Source organism: Arabidopsis thaliana, chromosome 4 (assembly GCF_000001735.4).
Source record: "Arabidopsis thaliana chromosome 4, partial sequence".
NCBI classification, from domain to species: Eukaryota; Viridiplantae; Streptophyta; class Magnoliopsida; order Brassicales; family Brassicaceae; genus Arabidopsis; species Arabidopsis thaliana.
This window is the reverse complement of record NC_003075.7, coordinates 5,793,357-5,811,956: the sequence shown is the minus strand read 5'-3', so window position 1 is coordinate 5,811,956 and position 18,600 is coordinate 5,793,357. Positions and strand designations below refer to the sequence as shown.

Sequence of the window (18,600 nt, the reverse complement as noted above, 5' to 3'; positions counted from 1 at the left end):
GTTGTACACAGCATGATAGGTGGTCCCTCTCCAAAGCCAAATAGATGTGTTTAGTGTGTAATACATGAACAAGTAACCAAAGAGATAAACTATGTTTTTGTCATTTTCTAGTCTAATTCATCATCATCATCATGACATTGAATAATTCAATATGCCTCAATTCCTTTGTAGATTATTTCCTTCCATGGAGTAGTATCATCATTACGGTTGGTAAAATATCAACACTATAAAGATAATTTATTTACAAAGGGAGAACTATGTAACGCAAAATGCATAGTAAAAGGCTAATTAAGAGACTCGTATTAAGGAACTACTTTAGCACGACAGATAGGACATGTGGAGCTATGAGAAAGCCAGATGTCTACACAGTCAGCATGAAACACATGTACACAAGGTGGTACCAAACGCAGCGTTTCATCGTCTTTGAATTCATTCAAACACACAACACATTCTAGCTCGCCTATTCCTGGCTCAATTCCTCTAGCTTCCGTGTAAACGAATGAAGGAAACGACTTGATGGCTTCAGCGTCAAGTCCTCGCGGTGGCCTCCTCGGACTCATTCGAGCTTCCTCAATGTCCCCGGCTGCTGCGGCACGGTTTCTGCATCGCCGAATGTAGTAATTAATGATATAAAACGCTATGAACCCGATGCTCGCAAACGCAAACACAATTGTTCCTTCGTTTCTTTTGAAGTATGACATGTTTCGTACTTTAACATCTTCTTGAGTTTTGTAATGGGAAGAGATAGAGAAAGAAGAAGAAGAAAGAGAGACGTGGGGTTCACGTCTTCTTCGTAGTTTCTAGGTGATTTCTACGCGCCACCGTGTTTCTTCGTGTTTCACATAATAAACTAGTGCAATGACTCTAGCACTTTCCCATTTGCTAATATTTTTTAGTTTCGTAATTATAGACTAAACTTAATTTGACGGAATCTAGATGAGATTGGTTAGTTTTGAGATATAGATTATTAGAACCGATCAAAAAAGGTCGAAATATGTAAACATGATATTCATATTATGTGTAGGTGAATACTGAAAACAATATTATCGTTTTTAATTATTTTTCTGATGTATTAATAATTATTTGACAGTGATCTTTTGTCCTTCTGTTTTCAACTTTTGTCTCGACAATGTTCAAGCCTTCAAGGTAATTTATTATCTCATTAGCTCTATTTTATATGAATGATATCTAAAAAATTATTTTGAAAAGAATTCATGTACAAACAATACAACATTGTGTATAAAATGAAAGGAAACAAAATTACGTAGACATAAAATTCGAAACTTTAATACAATCTTAAATGTTAGATAGATAATTATATCATAAAGAAACTTTATATATCATATATATATGCTATAAAAAAAGGTTTAGTTGACCGCCAAAGATACAAATATTTTTTTTTAGTTATTAAAAATATTTTATATAATTCGATGTTTATATACAAAATTTGAAGATCTCGTATACAAATTTTGAATGTACAATCTTTTTAATACAATTTAGATATCCTAGTTTGTATCGTTTTAAATACATAACTAGTTTCTATTCTTAAAGTTACCTTAATAGGAAACTCCCAAAGAAAATAGAAAAATAGGTTAATGTTAAAATTTCTCTAGTTTACAAGAATTATTATTCTCAGTATATTTGAAGGAATTAATAAAGAAGAATTCATAAGTTTTTATTTACCTTTAATATTTCATAGTGCAAATATAAATACGGATAATTTTGCACAAAAAAAATTATATTGAACCACAATATATCACATATGTAAACAACATTTTACGTGAATTGACTTTGTTGAGCTCTAATTAATATCGGTTAACAAAAAAAAAAAGATTGACACAATTAGCACACAAAATTTCTTCCAAAAATAGCACCTCATTTGAAAATATCTACAAATAGCACTCAAAACATTTTCTTCCAAAAATAGCACCTCATTTGAAAATATCTACAAATAGCACTCAAAACATTTTCTTCCTAAAATAGCACCTAATTAAAAAAATTATCAGTCAAAGTTTTCCGTGAAAAAAAAATCTTTCAAATTTTTCCGTGAATTTTTTTTTGTCAAATTTTCCCGCCAAAAAAAATTCCGTAAAAACTTTCCCGCCAAAAACAATTTTTGTCAAAACATTCCGTCAAATTTTTTCCACATAAGAAAATTTAGGAAGGATTCTACGAAAACTGGAAAAAATTTCACGAAATTCAAGAAAGATTTTACAAAATTCAAGAAGGATTTCACAAAAAAAAATCTTTCGTGAAACCCTTCCTTAGTTTTGTAGAAGTCTTCCTAAATTTCCTTGAAAGTTTCCACAAAATTCAGAAAAGATTTTACAAAATTCATGAAAAATTATCATGAAATTAAGGAAGGGTTACAAAAAAAAAAAAGTTTAATTCTGAATTTCTTGAAACCCTTCATGAATTTCTTAAATCCTTCATGAATTTTATAAAATCTTTCGTGAATTTCTTTTTTTTTTTTCGGGAAAATTTGTTTATAAAAGTTTTTGGTGGAAATAATTTTGATGGAAATTTTTGGGGGGAAATATTGTCTGAAATTTATTTATTTTTTGAATTTTCTTATTTATAAATTTTAATAATTAAAAATAAAATATTTATTTGAGTGATATTTTTGTCCAAAAAACTTGAAATGATGCTATTTGTGAAAATTTTATCTTTTTAAGAAAATAAGTAAGTCACTTCTGAACTGACCACATTTACATATCCTTATTCCACAAAAGCTCGATCATAAAAACAAGTATACTCACTGAATCTTAATATATATATATATATATATATATATATACCTTGTTTTGTTGATTCCTTTAAATTAGTTGGTTATAAAGGGTTATTCAAAGAGAACTTCATGATCAGTTAGTTTGAGTGGCGATTTCTAGGGTTGTTTTGTTTTACATTGTTCTTCGTTTATACTTAATCTTAATGCATATGGTTGACATCAAGAATTGATTGGTTATTCCAAGGAAGTAGAATCGCCAACCGTGTAGTTTACTTGCTTGAACCTAGACTTGGATGAGTTAGATCTCTTAATAAGCATATACTATTAGACTGTGGGCTTCCAACTCAAAACCAATTGACAATGAATGGAGAGACCCATATACTATATATACCACTTAACATCCTACTCAACTTCCGATGTGGGACAATATCCTTAATAGGACTCTTCGAAAATCTAGCCATCAATCTTGATAAGCTCGGGCATGGATTGGTGGGCCAAGTATTGGGATGGGCCGATGTGAATTGGGTTGAGTATGTGCGGATCGGGCTCCAATACCATATTAGACTGTGGATTTCCAACTTAAAACCAATTAGCAATGAGTGGAGAGACTCATATTTTATATATACCACTAATCATACTCATCTTCTGATGTGAGACAATATCCCTAATACATACCCATTAGTTTTAGTGTATATGTGAATTTACTTGCTTATAACGCATGACTAGATGTGTCGTCCAGCGATTTGTTGAGTAATGGTGTATCTAGACCTTACATAATTGATTCTGCAAATGGTAGCTCTTTTATTCATTTGTGTTTCTAGTTTGTGAACATAGAATAAATTATTACATATCTTAGATTTCTTTGAATGAAATGATCATCAATACCCCTGCAAAATCCATGAATTCCCAACAATCATTTTATTGACTTTTTCTTGCGTTTCTTTCTCTTGTTTACATTTTTAATTTTCTATTTTCATTCGTGACAAACCCCCAAACCAACTTTATATATTTTTCCTAGCTTTATTCTCTTTTGACGATTTAGTAGCGCTCTCTCTCTCATTGACCAAGCTTTGGATTTGAGATGTTACTCATATATTTCTATTTTCTTAAATATCTTTAAATCTTTGGTTTTCTAATATATAGAACCTTTTTCATAGACATATAATTTCAAAGTTATAAAGTTATCTTTTTGTTTCTATAATCATACATTTCAAATTATAAAGATATATTTCTAATTATAAAGATATATTTCTTTCTTCCAAAATATTTTTATATCTTTGATTTTCTACTATCTAGTGGTTAAAAGTTTTAGATATCATTTCAAATTATAAAGATATATTTCTAATAATATATGTATATTTTCATTTTCATAAGTTTTTTAAAATCTTTGACTTCTTATATGGTTAAACTTTTTTTTATAGACATCTATGTATATAAAAACATATAAACTATCTTCTAAATACTATCTAGTAATATATAAAGACACATATACATTTACTCACATAGACATCCAAAAACAAAATTACTTGAATCTCAATTGAATTGTCATTTAAAAAAAATGGCCAAAATATCATCACTTTTGGCACTTCTTTTCATCATTCTATCTTCCATAATGATCAACCACCTCCATGTGGCGAGTTCCACAAAATGGTGTGTAGCAAAGATGAACGCAACGAATGCGCAACTACAAGGAAATATTAATTTTGGATGTAGTGAAGGAGTTGATTGTGGGCCAATTCAACCAGGCGGATCCTGTTATATCCCTAATAGTCTTGTAAATCATGCATCATTTGTGATGAATGCTTATTATCAGAGTCATGGTCGTACCAAAAAGGCATGTAGCTTCAAAAATACTGGCACATTTGCTGTTACCGATCTCAGTTTTGGTAAATGTGTGTATGTGTCTTAAAAATATATATATTTGGTTTCAATATCTGATATGCACAATAAATGATATGTGATTACATTCACATTTGTTTTTACGGATCCAAGTTTTGATAAATGTGTGTAGTGTCTTAAAAATATATATTTGGTTTTAATAACTAATATGCATAATAAATGATAGGTGATTACAATCATTCATTAGTGAATACAATCATCCATTGATGAATACAATTCGTAATTAATTTGATTGTATACATAAGACATGAAAAACGAGACATATCCAAATTGCACTTCAAAATCCCAAAAAATAAATATATTTATAAAGACCACTCAGTCTGAACAAATTTCTTTCACCACTCAAACCACGAGGCTCAAATATATACCATCATAAGTTCATAACTTAACCACTCATGAAAATCTACCATCACGTCTCTATTATATTTAGTCTCCATTGAAATAAAAACTTTCTAAACTGTATTTTATGCATTTCCTTTAGACGGTTGATAATACATGAGACCACCCCAATCCTTGATAATTCCAGAACAATAAGCTCATCAAAGGTTTAATAGATATCAACTTGCAGTACTGGTCGTTTTAAGCAATTCTAACAACCATTAAAATCAGAAATAGATAAACTCACAAAGAGATCACAACATATGTAAAATTGTTTATTTTTAACCTTCGACATTAGAACTCGTGACTTTTGAGTTTTATTTTGTTAAATAAAATCTTTAATACATTAATAGCTAGAGAGTTACGCAAACAAGTGGTAAAAATCTGGAACCTTCTATATACAGTAAAAATATATACAAGTTACCATTTCGGATATATGACGGTGTTTCACAAACCGGCCAGATGTAATACAATAAACCTTATTGGTCCGTCACATCCCATTGAGAGGACATAAACATCCGAGAAATGCGAGTGGACCAATAAGGACTAGGTCATAAGTGTCGGAAAAGTCGTTTTGCGTAATCAACAAGTTAATAGAGAGGGCATGAGTAAATGTAGTACGTGTTCTACGTCTACAGTGAACAGACTTCTTCAAAGTCAAAAACAAATCTAACTAAACATTTACTGTCGTGACGAGAGACATGAAACGGCTTGTTCTTATTCTCTTCTATCGCTTTAAACAAATGCCTAAACTCAATGACTTGCTATGCACGCATTTACATAACTAGAGTATCAGGATTATAAACCAAAGTATTAGAGTTAAGAAAGAAAGCAGCACAAAGTCTTCATGGCATGACCTTAGTATCTCTCCCCGAACCTGAGAAACAGAGCACCGGTTCCACGATTGTGACGTACAGTATATTCAGCTCGCACCATACCGAGTTTCACACCCAAACCATACGATGAACCATGTCCCATTTTCCTGTAAAGCCCTGTTGGATTCCCTTTCACATCCTTTGAACTTCCCAAATCGTTTCCATGCTCAGCAAATGCATACACATGTGTGTTCTTGACAGGAATTCTAATCTCAGCACCAAGCTATATACAATTAGCAACATACCAAAAAAAAGCTATATACAATTAGCATTATCAGATTTTATAAACTGAAAGACCAAAACAAAAGCATGTTTTTCGTAATTATATTTAACCTCGAGAATGTTTTTAGCTGCACCAAGTTCTCCCATGCTGTATCCTCGAACGGAGTTAGGTCCACCAAGAGCAAAAACATCATAGCTTGGAAGATCGCCTATGCAGCCACCGTAACGACCATGGAGGACTAGAACTGGTGGTTGTGGTTTATCGGATCCTTCTTCTACTTGCTTCAGCTGAATGAAACTTGTTAATGATAGTTGGTGGCGGTTGAAGAGCGGAAAATTATTTCCTATACCTAAGCCTTGATCCACCTGCGATTTGTGTTAGTACACTATTAAAGCTCTAATTTAGTTAAAAACACCAACATCAAGGGATTTGATACAAAACCTGAAAGATATTCTTCTCTCCAACAACAGCCCCATTCACTAGCTTGGTGTTGTCTCGGGTTATGTTGGCTTGTAGAGTGGCAATGTGGTCAATACCGGTACCACTTAGAGTTGTTGGAGGTCCATTAATACTGATTCCACCGTCAGGCGATAACAAGAGCCCATTTTCAGAGATTCGCCTGTTTTCATCTCGGGTTATTATCTCTTCAAACATAACTCCATATGTGAGTTCTCTCTGACGGGTTAAGTTCTGGACGTGAAAAAAAAGGTGCTTGTGAGAGATGATTACAAGTTGACTATCTATATATATAGGAGACTTGGTTACCTCAGTTATAGTAGCTTTAAGACAATCTCGACCCACAAACATTGGAGGCACTAGATCCTCATAGCCTGGTCCTCCAGTGAACACTGGGCTAAGTTTTCTGCTATTGAAGAAGCTCGTTTTGAAGGTACGGTTTCTAGGTTTTTTAACAGCTTCCAGAAACCGTACATACTCAATCTTAGACAAAAGATCATCCTAAGAGAAAACCAAGCGTATTAAAGGATCAAAATATCAAACTACAAAATAAACTAGATAGGTATCAGAAGCATATGTAAAAACAAGTGTACCAGCTTAGGATTAAAGATGTTCCTAATGGTCACAGAACCCATGAGAGACTGATTAGATCCCTCGCTATTTGGACGTCCCAAATTACAGTTCCCTGTTACCTCGAAAAAATCCTAATAATGCAAGATAATCAAACGAAGGACATAGTAAATTCAATAGAAAACTCTTATAACATAAAAAAGTTGCCAAGTTTAGTAGAAGACAATACATACCAAAGAAGGATCAAGACCCCACTTTTCTACTCTCTGATCTGTCTCATTAAGCTTGATCTCAAAAACAATACCATTATCTTTCTCATCTGCATGTGGTATGACTAAGGACTTAATCTTCCTCACAGCTTCCTTCACAGCTTCCATCACAATAACCTGAACAACAAAGAAGAAATCCATTAATACACACTAGAATAACTTAAGGTTCATTTCTCAGAGGAATTTCATCAAACACTTGGCAGACATCAAATTCTATTTTACAATTCTACTCAAATAGAAACTCTGTTAAAAGCCAAATCCTAAGCTAAACTCAAAGCAACGAAAGCAAAATTCTGAAATCTACTACTACAACGTGAACGAATCAACAAGGCAACACCAAAAAATCCACTGACTCAGATACAAATTTCAGTCTGGAATCGTAATCAAACACATGTTTAAAACCAAAATCCAAAGAAAAATAGCTCTCTGTAGTGATTTTGGTAGTTGATTTTGATCTTATCGCTTGTTCTTTGCGATTCAAGTTTTGAAATCAGTACAAAGAAAGAACACGAGAGAAACAAGCGATTTATGTACAATTTCTCGAAGATCAAACTCGATAATGCTTCACTCTCAAGAGGAATTAACAAAATTTCAGGTTACAGAAGAAGAGATTCAAAGCTACGTACCTACACGAGTCTTCTAGAGGTTGACGAAGAAGACGAAGAAGAAGAAGAATCTAGATCTGTCTCTCTCTCTACTCGATTTCTTCAAACTTGTAGCTCTCACACTTCTTTCTCTCTATATTGTTTGTTACTACCGGTAAGCTCTGTTTGGAAGAAAACATGCAATCGCAACCGCCAAAACTTCTTTGCGTTTTGATTCTGCATTTGGGATTCTTCTCATTTATGGGCCTTAAGCCCAACTCAATGACTGACCCAAATAACTAACACTAAGCCCAATCGTAATCCAACATTTTCGCTTTATTTATGCATTTTATAGACACAAGTGACCAGTAATTGAGTTTAGGGTCAAAAGATTCATAAAGTTTTCACAGTCATAAAACAAACCAAAAAGTTGGTAAGAAACTGAATTCACAATCTGCTCCAATCTCAAGTTTACAAATTGGTCTTCCAACTTTTTAAAACTACCATTTGTTTTTCAATCCTTAATGACTTCTAAAATCAATGATACCACAAAAACTCATAAAAGTCTTTGTTGTATTATCTTTAGCCTCTCCCAGCTTGAATTGCTGCCATCAAATTAGCCATGAAGAAAGCATATCCAACAGCGGTATGTTGCGGAGTGTAGTTGTCTCCAAGTCCAAACTTTTCAAAGTTGAGTTCTTTGTTCACAAACTTACCCGGCAACGACCTTTTCGACATAGCTTCTTGCCATATCTCCAAGAACTCCTCCATCAATTTTTTTGCCATTCCCATTGATGATATAGGAAGATACTCCACCTAAATAGTACACACACATAATTATAGGTTTCAAATGAAAGTAGTGCATAATAGCATAATGGCATAAGTTGATAGCACTAAAAATTCGTATAATGAAAACTTGTTGCATGGAAAACCGTAGATTATGCAAATTTTCTTAATTGACAAATTTTCTGCCTAATCACATTAGAAACCGTCATTATGTGTGTTACCAATCATAGCTAATAACCTTTAGTTACTGAGTTACATTACAAACTCCAAATTATGAATTAACTAGAGTGTTAGATAATCATTAACATTGATTATTAATATATCTCAACGTACTCAAAAGATATAAAATTTGTTACCTCCATGACTACGCCTCTAATGGTCTCAGCATGAGTAGGAACAACTTTACCAACTCTCAAACGAAAATCCCCAAGTTGATACTCAAGCCCTTCAAAGTAAAACGAGAGTTTGCATTTGTAAGACTGAAGGCTCTCCATGATCATTTGAATTGAAGAATCTGCTTCCACGACGATCCTTTGCGACCTGATGACGAAATAGTACTTATCTGGCTCCTCCGGAAGCGAAATTCCTACAAATTCACGCGGGAACTCAGCTTGATTCGCCTGATCTTGCAACATGGGTTTGTAATAGTTGAGAGTGGCTTTCCATGTTCCCTCTTTGACGCCATTGAGACTCTCTATGCTTTGTGTTACTTCGTTTAGGATTTGGCTGCTAAATGTTGATCCCTGATTTGGTTGCCAATGCAAAAGCCTGGAAAAGTATTCCCCCAAAGAAATTTGAAAAAAGGTTAACGTATTATAAAAGAAATTACAATAATGGTTATTTAGTTTATGTAATCATCAAACCTACCATTTGACGGGCATGGCTAATGGAGGTACAACAAATTTCACTTGACAACAAAATTAAAAAAAAATGATCTCTATTAATTTACAATAATACACAAACAATAATATCTTATATAATATAGTTGTATTCAGATATATAATTTACCAAAAAACAAAATGATAAAACTTTACAATAAAGCAAAAAATTATTTAATCAAAAAATACTTTTTGATAGAATTTCAATCAGTGTTCATAAGGAAAATACATTTAAATGCTCAAATGGAGTTCATTTTTTTAATCATTTCTTTCATTTGAAATAGAACGTGGTCTATATGGAAAGGAAAATTTATTTTTAAAAGTAATTTACAGACCAAAAATAATACATATGCATCAACTTTGGAATCATAATACAAATTTCATTTTTTAATAAATAATTATAACATAGAGAATAATTAGATATTTTAGTGCATGTGCACAATTACATAAGTGTACTCACCCTTATCAAGATAAAAGGGAAGAAAATATAAATTCTTATAAGAAAAAAATAAAGTAACTTTTGACTTTAAATAAAAAGGAAACAAATCTAAGAAATTAATGTTATAATTAAATTATTTACCAAAATTAATTGAAAAATAAGAAACATTTTTTTACAAAAACTAAAGAAATTCATTAGATCTGCTATGAGTATCCGTTTGGGATCACACGTTCTGTGATAGTAGTAGATCGACAACAGATTAACTAAACGAATCAAATATGAAATATATCACTTCTTGAATACAATCTAAATATAAAATTCATACATCTCGGATAAACAACTCAATTCTGCTTCTAAGTATATTTAGTTTATAAAACGATGCTTTTTATCTTTATCTTATCTAAATCATTTTAAAAAGATGAGTTGAAGGCATAGTAAAGACTTTTAGGCTTAATAATCATCGAGCCATAAAAACAAAATACAAGATTAGATTGCGAGAAACACTTACCGATGAAAGAGATTTCTGGTGATGATCTTCTTGGGAATACGTAGTATAACGAAAAATTAAGACTCGTACACTGCATTATATAGAGAAAAGCATAGGAGTTTGTTTGTTTTACTAAGATAAAACGACCTCGTTTAAACTACCTCATTTAAAACGACTTCGTGTAAAATTATGTGTTTCTTAAAATGACCTTGTTTTTAAAAAGGTTTTCTTAGGAAATGAGTGGTGAAAACATGAATGAATCTAACCGAACTTATCCAAATTCGAATAATACTAATAGTTTAAAATCTTATAAATAGAATTATTGGAACTGAACCTTAAATCAAATTTAAATTTTATGAAACTGAACAAAATTAACTGAACGAATCAAAATTCCTAATGTATATATCTCATCTAATCATCTAAATAAAAATAAAGGTTTGATTCATGTTTCTTCTCATCTTTCGTTCATTTTTTATGCATAGTCATGAAACATTAAGGTTTCATTCCACCCAATGATATAATTTTTTTTTATCCTAGTACACTCAAAAAATGAAAAATTTATATAGAAATAAATTGGAAATTGATACAATTATATAATTGAATGATACGCTTTTGCTTAATACTAGTCAAGATGAAAAAATAAAAATAAACCAATAAAAAAAATTGAGCTGAAAATAGAGGAAAAATAATTACTTAGTTGATAATTATTTGTTTGATATAATGACATTAAATTGTAATTTTAGGTAATCACTTTTTGTTGATATTTAAAATACGTTTTTAAACAAAAACAAAACCGAAATAAAAAACCAACTCGAACAAAAACCGAATTGTGTCAAACCGAACAGAGAAAAAAAAAAGTTTTCCACAAGTAAAACCGACAAAATAAACCAAACCGGATCCCAAAAACCATAACCAAAAAATTGCATTAGGAGCCAAATATTTCCGCCACTTAAAACATGCCACGTAGGCACGAATCGATCGATGCAATAACTTTTGTAACGGCTACAAACTTCTGATTTCATTTTTGAAATTCTTCTCTTCCGTCTCTTTTACTAATTCCCCTTTCTTCTTCTTCCTATTGAAACCCTAAATTCTCTTCTTGAAATCCAAATCTTGTTTCAAGAGTAAACCATGCGGAGCGAGAGAATTGATTCAGATGAAGCAGAAACAAAATCGAGAACAAATCTCTCGCAAGAAGTCGAAGAATATATCAAAGATACAATTGATCATTCTTTAGGTCTTCCGATCTCCATGGAATCTCTTCAGAAGAAGCTTTATACGGCTGAAGAATCTCAACGCCGTCTTCGCGAACAGTATCAGGGTCTGATTTCGCGATTAAAGGAGAAAGATCATGTAATCGATCGTGTTAGGGTTAGTAATTTCTTTCTGGGTATCTTTCGTTTTCTGGGATTTGATTGATTTGAATCTGAATCTTTTTTTTTTTTTTTTTTTTTATAAGTCTGAAGCGAGTATGAATGCGCAAGCGTTGAAGAAGTTTGTTGAAGAGAATCAGAAATTGGCTAGTGAGTGTGGGAATTTGTTGAGTCAGTGTAAGAAATTGGAGAAAGAGTGTTTGCTTTATCATCAAGATCGTGATGCGTTGATGGAGTTTGGGAATGAATCTGATGAGAGAGCTAGAGAAGCAGAAGCTAGGGTTCGTGAATTGGAGGATGAAATTGGAAGAATGTCTGAGGAAATGCAGAGATTTAAGCGTCAAATCGGAGATGGTGAAGTAAGAGTTTCTTCATATTAACCCTAAATTTTCTTTAATTGGGTTAAGTTGGGTTTAGAATTGCATTGCCCTCGAGTAAATTAGTTTGCTTTTTGCACTTGCTGGTTTATAGTTTGGTTAGCTTGTTCTTGATGAAATGGTTACTCAAGTGCTATTGTCTTCTCTCTACTCTTTAATTAGCACATGGGGTACCATCATTTGGTTTTCTTTGTTAAGTTGACAACTTGATTTATCTAAGTTCTCATGAAGTTTGACTTCTCATTGAGTCTCTTTGCAGAAAAGTCATAGAATGGTAGATATGATGCACTTGAGAGAGAGACTATGCTAGTCCACATTAAGTTTCTCTTAGTACTATGAAATATAAAATGTCCTTCCATATCGCTTTTCTCGCTGAAGGTGATAACTTGAGGTGGATATCAAATGGGTTTGTCATATATCCTCTATTGTTAGTTGTTTTCAATAGCCTGAGGTGGATAAAGGTAGTTGATAAGTTTTTGGTTGTCTATGTGCTTCAGAGATTGCTTGTTCCATCCAATGTTTAATGGTACTAATACGAGGTGCATATTTATCAAACAAATAGAAATTAGAAAGATCTGTTAGAGTCAACATTAGTAAGAAAATGTATCTATTAGCTGCTACTTATAATCATTTCAATATAGTTTCTTTGTGGTCTGACAGAACTCTGTATTATCATTTCATAAGTATCCATGTTGTGTTCCTTTGCAGAAAGTCTTACAATTGTTGATATTATCCAGTAGATGCACTTAATAGAGAGACTCTAATGGTAGTCCACATTATGTTTCTGGTTTTTATAATTGTCAGTCCATATCGTTTTGCTTTCTGAGGGTAATAAAACTTTGGATTCTTCTGATATATCAAATGGGTTTTTCATATTATTCATATATACAGTATTGTTAGGCGTTTTTGATAGCTTGAGGTGGATAAAGGCTGTTGATAAGTGTTTGATTGTCTATGATGCTTGAGAGATTGCTTGTTCCATCCATGATTTATCTTTCTGTATCCTTGAGATGTAGCATATTTTATCAAACAAATGAAGATTAGAAAGATCTGTTAGTGTCAACATTAGTCAGAAGATGTATCTATTAGTTGCTACTTTTCATCATTTCAGCTGGAAACATAGTATCTTTGTGTTCTGACAGAAGTCTGTATTTTCATTTCTCTCTAAAGGTTGAAAACTGTACTACACCGTTAGAAGAAGATTTGCTTGATTCAGTTTTGGGATCACTCATAAGCAAAGATGAAACTATAATGGGGCGTCTCTTCTTGGAGGCAAACATCCACGACCAATCGTGCCAAGCCTTGCTGAGCAAGTGGGATCACTTAAAGCCTTCAACGCAAAAGGTTCTTTCTTTAGTTTCAAAGGCAAAGAAATTCGAAAAGGAAAAAGAATGCATCATCATGAATCTCGCTAAAGCTGAGCAAGAGGTAATAATCATAAACGATAACACTCTATTGTTCTTAAATGATTCCACTTGACTCACAAACTTTTTACAGGTGGAACTTGTGAGCACGCTAAACCGAAAGCTGGATAAAGAAAATCGTAAGTTGCTAAGGCAACAACAAAGCCCTCTTTGCTCCGCAGACAAGAACCGAAACAGCGCATCTGCAAAGGTAAAAGTACCACAAAAAGAAAGAAGTAAACACTGCGAAGGAAAAAGCAGCTATGTGGACTCTCTCTTTGATTCTAACTTAGGAGTGTTGTTCTGTTTGCAGTCAAACAAGAGAAAGAGTCCGAAGACGATGAGTAGCCCGGTCGAGAAGAGGCTTGAGTTTAGCAGTCCAGAAATTAGCAGGAAGCCTCTATCACCTGTATGGAATAACTCACCAGATTCTAAGATGAACAACAATTGATGATAAACAAAATCAAACAACTATCTGTATCATTCATATGTGAAACCGGATTATATTGTTGCTTCTCTGAAGCTACTAACAACATGTATCAGTATTGCTATGAACAAATTTGACCAGAAAATCATGTTTTCAAACTGGTAAATAACTAGCTTATTATATACAACAGCAGTGTAAAACTGACATAGCTTACTAAACACTGGTGTTTAACATTTCTTACAAAAACGCAACCGTTTTCGGTAACCTACAACGACGTCGTTGCGTCTACAAGAACAGTGAAATTTATACAAACGTTGTCGTTTTCAAGTACATTTTCTAAACGACGTCATTGCTTCTACAACAAACAGTGAGAATCATGAAACACGTCGTTTTAAAACTAAGAACGACGTCGTTAGTCTATTCCAACACAATAAATGTGAAATTGCGTTGCTTTTCGATTTCTTCTTCTTATCCAAAACTCTCTCAGTCATGGCTCTTCTTCGTCTTCCTGGCATTTCCCTCCAAATTCTAGGTCACAAATCAAACCAGAAGAACCCTAATCCCAATGTTGCCTTCACCAATCACTCTCTCTCTTTATCTACTCCTTCACTATGTCGTCTCCATCGTCACGCGACGTTTCCAGACTCAATTCCAGCAAAATCCAGAAACCTCACTTCGTACTTCTCCACCACAACACAAGAGCCAGTCCTCGAATCTTCTTCTTCTTCTTCTTCAGCTCCTGAGGTAGTAGAAGAAGAGATTTCTAAAACCAGATTGATTGCTCAGAATGTTCCATGGACATCTACACCTGAAGATATTAGATCGTTGTTCGAGAAGTACGGGAGTGTTATCGACATTGAGGTTTTTGGTTTTTCTCGTTTCCTTCTTTTGAAATCGATGAATTGAATCTTTTGTGTTTTGGTTTAACGAATTGTGTTTGATTTTTGATTTGTAGATGTCTATGCATAAGAAGGAAAGAAATAGAGGTTTGGTGTTCATTGAAATGGCTTCTCCTGAAGAAGCTGCAACAGCTCTTAAATCTCTTGAATCGTGTGTAAGTACAACGCTTCCTACATGTCTATATTGGAATACTATCATTGAGATTTGGTTGCGTTATGTTTCATATTATCTGGCTTTACGATTAGTAGAAGTTATACATTGTGCTTATTGGGCTCTTTTATGTTGCAGTTATCTCAATTTGATTGATTATTGTATGTAAGAACATTGCAATTCGCTTCCTCCATCTCTAAGTTAGCACAGAATCATTGAGATATTTCTCTCATTTACATTACTTTATGAGTAGTGGAAGTGTACATTATGTTATTAGACTCTTTCAGGTTGCAGTATCCCGTGTAAACAATAGATTTTTCTGGCCTAAAACTTGATGGAGCAAAATTTTCTCTTACTTAGTCTGATTGACTTTGTTGTTTTTCGGTCGATGCTCTCATTTGGTTGTGTTTGTCTCATTCTATTTGCCTTTATGTTAGAAGATGTTGTAGTGGTAGTACACCAATCGTATCATACGTTAGTAGAAGTTGTAGTTCTATTAGGTTTGGTTTTCATTGAAATGGCTTCCCCTGAAGAAGCTTCTACAGCTTTCATATCTCTTGAATCCTATGTAAGAATATTGCATTCATCGCTTCTTTTATGTCTAAATTGGCATATAATTGTTGAGATTTTGCTGTGCTTGTCTCATTTTTATCTGTCTTTTAGATTAGCAGCTGCTGTACATTGTGTTAATAGACCTTTTCATGTTGCAGCATCCCAATTTGATTGATTTGTGTTTTTTTTGTACCTGGTCTTTCTTTGATTTTCATCTGCCATTTAATTGTGTATTGTTGTTTAGGAATATGAGGGTCGTCGTTTGAAGGTAGACTATGCAAAGACCAAAAAGAAGAAGACATATGCGCCGCGTGAGACGCCTTCACCAGTGCCTACATTCAATTTGTTTGTTGCAAACTTGGCATTTGAAGCAAGGGCCAAGCATCTTAAGGAGTTCTTTGATGCAGACACTGGTAATGTTGTCTCCACTGAAGTTATATTCCATGAAAATCCAAGGAGGTCGAGTGGTTACGGGTTTGTCTCTTTCAAAACCAAGAAACAGGCCGAGGCAGCGCTTATTGAGTTCCAAGGAAAGGTAAATCCAAGCTATTCTAAATGATAATGATCTAATCATAATTTAAAGCATTCTAGGCTTATCAGTTATGTTAATTTTGAGCAAAGTTGAAGCTCATTATTACCGTCTGATATAGTTATTGAATGGAATAAAAAATACAAGAGAGTGTTTATGTTTTGGTTTATTTGGGTATGTTGCTGATACCATTTGAGCTTAGGGACCATAGATGGACCCGTAAACCGATTTTTCTAGTCTTTAGACTCTTAATGCATCAATGAGACAAAAATATAAATGGGTTTCTCTGAGCCATTATGTGGGTAGATACTAGACACTTTAAGAGTATATGGACCATAATCCCAGAATTGTAGAACAGAAAGATTTATGACATGTTTCTAATACCAGCTCTAGAATATGAGCTGATTAAGTTGGTGGAATTGACTGTGTGAAATGAACATACGCAGGATTTTTTGGGAAGGCCAATCCGATTAGCTAAAAGCAAACAGTTTGTGAAGTTGCAAGCAAAAGAAGGGTTGCAGCCACCAGAGGAGGAAGCAGAGGAGGAACCATCTCAGTCTGAGACAATGACCCAAGAGCACGAAACTCCGGCTGCATAAAACTTAGAAGGTAGTAAAAGCTTAATCCTGGCTCTGTTGTATCATCAACTTTAAACTCTGAATTAATCGAATCCGTATATATACTTAGTCTTCGTTGCAGGATCATTGTTGGAGATATTGGAATTGACGAAGAAGCTTCGAGCTTTTAGGTCTTTATTCTTCTTAGTTTTTGACCAACAAGAGGAGTGGGTACATACAAGTAGTACCTACCTTGAGTAAATGGTGGAGAGGTAAGAAGTACAAGACCGATTTTGTTAGAACTGAAAACTAGTAAGAGACAGGTATTACCAAACGTCAGTATCAGACCAGATCAAATCTCAAGAAACAAACTCATGTGGCTCCTACGAAACTTGCTTTGTTCAGTTAAACACAATGCTTCTTTGTTTGTCATCTACTTTCGATTACTTGTTTGCGTTTGTTATATGCTTAGTGTGTAACTTCATATATGAACCCGTACTCTTAAGAAAGTTATGTTAGTAATTTGTAAAACGCAAATTAAAATTACTTTAATAGCTAGGTTTCTATTTATAAAAGCCAAAACACAAAAGGTTTTGGGATTAGTTTGAATTTTGATTTAAGACATTGTATAAGCTGTGGAGAGGGAACAATCCTCCGGCTTCATTGTAACACCTACAAGTCCTTAGACCGCTTCTTAGGATAGATTAACACTAAAACCTGAAACTGCCTCCTTTCTTTTTCTTTTTCTCCACACACCTTTTATATTAAGTTATCGGGAAGAAACTATCCGCTAGAGAGAGCCATTTAGGAACCGATGTGCTTATATGGGGAAAAAGACTATTTCGAGCCTGAGCGTTTTTAGCTAAACAATCTGCTCGAGTATTAGAAATACGTGAAAAAAATCTAATATGGAAAAAAGAGAAAAAACAAACTAAAGATCGATAGGAAGCTAATTCCACTGCGAATGTCGGTCAATCGTCTTGATTGTTAAAGATAGAAATCAGGTCTGAACAGTGTGAAACAAAAATACCAGAAGTGTCGCCAATAAAGATCATGCATTCCGTTAGATTTCTTGCTTGAGACTTTGTCCTTTTCGCGCGGCAACAACACTATGGTTCAGTTAGATATCACCTCGAGCATTTGGTACTAAAGTACTAATTCAAAAAAGGCTTCTTGTACTTTGTCTTCCATTCTTTTTCTTTATATATAAAATTTTATGTGGTACGTTTTAAAGGTTATTAATGGCTAAAGAATAAATGACATTGGTATATGAAAAAGGACAAATTGTGGCTACTTTTCATTTTCGTTGAGTTGGAATATTAAGGAGGGAATGAAAATGAATCAGAATTCACAGCTAATGAATGCAAATGCTCTCCAGCCTTTCCCTTTAAAAAGGAACAATTTCTTCAACTTTCTTTTTACCTTTTTTTCTCTTTATCCTCCTTTTGTGCAAAAACCTAAAAAGACTTGAGAGTTCTTTTCGATTTATGTTAACAAAAAAACGATAGTATATCTTCTTCGTCTAACTTTTATAGCAAACGCATTGATTTAATTAAACTTTTTCATAATTTTAAGTAACTTATAGTATTGAGTATAATATTTTGTCACGCCACCTTTAACCTAAAATGGTTACTATAAATATAATACGTAGGAAAGCCCACATGGCTGAGCCAATGAAAGAATCCTGAAAAATGCTTTATATGTATTCTTACAGCTGTCTCCACGTGACAAAACCTACTCTTACCTTTCTCACCAAACCA

At 33.4% G+C, this 18,600-nt stretch overlaps 6 protein-coding genes and 1 long non-coding RNA gene across 11 annotated transcripts; 3 read left to right on the top strand and 4 right to left on the bottom strand.

Moving 5' to 3' along the window:
• Positions 1-110: 110 nt before the first annotated feature.
• On the bottom strand, positions 111-842 carry AT4G09100 (RING/U-box superfamily protein). The gene has a single exon (NM_116979.3). The coding sequence runs from the start codon at positions 699-701 to the stop codon at positions 303-305; it is 399 nt and encodes a 132-aa protein (NP_192649.1). The 5' UTR covers positions 702-842; the 3' UTR covers positions 111-302.
• Positions 843-4,215: 3,373 nt separating this feature from the next.
• AT4G09090 (Carbohydrate-binding X8 domain superfamily protein) lies at positions 4,216-4,737 on the top strand. The gene has a single exon (NM_116978.5). It carries the CDS (start codon positions 4,287-4,289, stop codon positions 4,635-4,637), a length of 351 nt encoding a protein of 116 aa, NP_192648.2. The 5' UTR covers positions 4,216-4,286; the 3' UTR covers positions 4,638-4,737.
• A 797-nt stretch (positions 4,738-5,534) lies between these two features.
• Positions 5,535-8,169, bottom strand: TOC75-IV (Outer membrane OMP85 family protein). Of its 3 annotated transcripts, NM_116977.3 has the most exons (7): positions 8,025-8,169; positions 7,363-7,515; positions 7,153-7,263; positions 6,869-7,060; positions 6,545-6,793; positions 6,214-6,468; positions 5,535-6,103 (listed from the first exon to the last, which is right to left on the bottom strand). In NM_116977.3, exons 2-7 carry the CDS (start codon positions 7,504-7,506, stop codon positions 5,864-5,866), a joined length of 1,191 nt encoding a protein of 396 aa, NP_192647.2. In that variant the 5' UTR covers positions 7,507-7,515; positions 8,025-8,169; the 3' UTR covers positions 5,535-5,863. The 3 variants fall into 3 exon arrangements, with proteins under 3 accessions (NP_192647.2, NP_001329162.1, NP_001329163.1); NM_001340610.1 differs by lacking the exon at positions 8,025-8,169 and having other exon boundaries at positions 5,602-6,103; positions 7,363-7,568; NM_001340611.1 differs by lacking the exons at positions 7,363-7,515; positions 8,025-8,169 and having other exon boundaries at positions 5,602-6,103; positions 7,153-7,315.
• Positions 8,170-8,564: 395 nt separating this feature from the next.
• On the bottom strand, positions 8,565-9,649 carry AT4G09070 (TATA-binding related factor (TRF) of subunit 20 of Mediator complex; the record flags this gene model as incomplete). The annotated part of the gene is made up of 3 exons (NM_116976.1): positions 8,565-8,798; positions 9,125-9,536; positions 9,636-9,649. The coding sequence occupies 3 exons, from the start codon at positions 9,647-9,649 to the stop codon at positions 8,565-8,567; spliced, it is 660 nt and encodes a 219-aa protein (NP_192646.1).
• Positions 9,650-11,400: 1,751 nt separating this feature from the next.
• Positions 11,401-11,621, bottom strand: AT4G05695. The gene has a single exon (NR_141894.1). It is a non-coding gene; the product is annotated as an other RNA (long non-coding RNA).
• AT4G09060 (uncharacterized protein) lies at positions 11,574-14,344 on the top strand. Of its 2 annotated transcripts, NM_001203763.1 has the most exons (6): positions 11,627-11,943; positions 12,032-12,304; positions 12,885-12,962; positions 13,493-13,750; positions 13,820-13,936; positions 14,039-14,298. In NM_001203763.1, exons 1-6 carry the CDS (start codon positions 11,704-11,706, stop codon positions 14,174-14,176), a joined length of 1,104 nt encoding a protein of 367 aa, NP_001190692.1. In that variant the 5' UTR covers positions 11,627-11,703; the 3' UTR covers positions 14,177-14,298. The 2 variants fall into 2 exon arrangements, with proteins under 2 accessions (NP_192645.1, NP_001190692.1); NM_116975.5 differs by lacking the exon at positions 12,885-12,962 and having other exon boundaries at positions 11,574-11,943; positions 14,039-14,344.
• Positions 14,345-14,536: 192 nt separating this feature from the next.
• Positions 14,537-17,428, top strand: AT4G09040 (RNA-binding (RRM/RBD/RNP motifs) family protein). 2 transcript variants are annotated; one of them, NM_001084891.1, is made up of 6 exons: positions 14,582-14,853; positions 14,912-15,013; positions 15,108-15,206; positions 15,999-16,289; positions 16,730-16,892; positions 16,971-17,427. In NM_001084891.1, exons 1-5 carry the CDS (start codon positions 14,764-14,766, stop codon positions 16,880-16,882), a joined length of 735 nt encoding a protein of 244 aa, NP_001078360.1. In that variant the 5' UTR covers positions 14,582-14,763; the 3' UTR covers positions 16,883-16,892; positions 16,971-17,427. The 2 variants fall into 2 exon arrangements, with proteins under 2 accessions (NP_192643.2, NP_001078360.1); NM_116973.7 differs by having other exon boundaries at positions 14,537-15,013; positions 16,971-17,428.
• The last annotated feature ends 1,172 nt before the right edge of the window (positions 17,429-18,600 follow it).

Coding starts and splice junctions, on each gene's coding strand:
- AT4G09100 (NM_116979.3), bottom strand. CDS start 701: ATGTCATACTTCAAAAGAAACGAAGGAACAATTGTGTTTGCGTTTGCG.
- AT4G09090 (NM_116978.5), top strand. CDS start 4,287: ATGGCCAAAATATCATCACTTTTGGCACTTCTTTTCATCATTCTATCT.
- TOC75-IV (NM_001340610.1), bottom strand. CDS start 7,539: ATGGATTTCTTCTTTGTTGTTCAGGTTATTGTGATGGAAGCTGTGAAG. Junction 6,469..6,544: donor GAGAGAAGAATATCTTTCAG/GTTTTGTATCAA, acceptor CACAAATCGCAG/GTGGATCAAGGCTTAGGTAT. Junction 6,104..6,213: donor CAGCTAAAAACATTCTCGAG/GTTAAATATAAT, acceptor AATTGTATATAG/CTTGGTGCTGAGATTAGAAT.
- AT4G09060 (NM_001203763.1), top strand. CDS start 11,704: ATGCGGAGCGAGAGAATTGATTCAGATGAAGCAGAAACAAAATCGAGA. Junction 12,305..12,884: donor GTCAAATCGGAGATGGTGAA/GTAAGAGTTTCT, acceptor TCAAACAAATAG/AAATTAGAAAGATCTGTTAG. Junction 13,751..13,819: donor TCGCTAAAGCTGAGCAAGAG/GTAATAATCATA, acceptor AACTTTTTACAG/GTGGAACTTGTGAGCACGCT.
- AT4G09040 (NM_116973.7), top strand. CDS start 14,642: ATGGCTCTTCTTCGTCTTCCTGGCATTTCCCTCCAAATTCTAGGTCAC. Junction 15,014..15,107: donor GGAGTGTTATCGACATTGAG/GTTTTTGGTTTT, acceptor TTTGATTTGTAG/ATGTCTATGCATAAGAAGGA. Junction 15,207..15,998: donor TTAAATCTCTTGAATCGTGT/GTAAGTACAACG, acceptor ATTGTTGTTTAG/GAATATGAGGGTCGTCGTTT.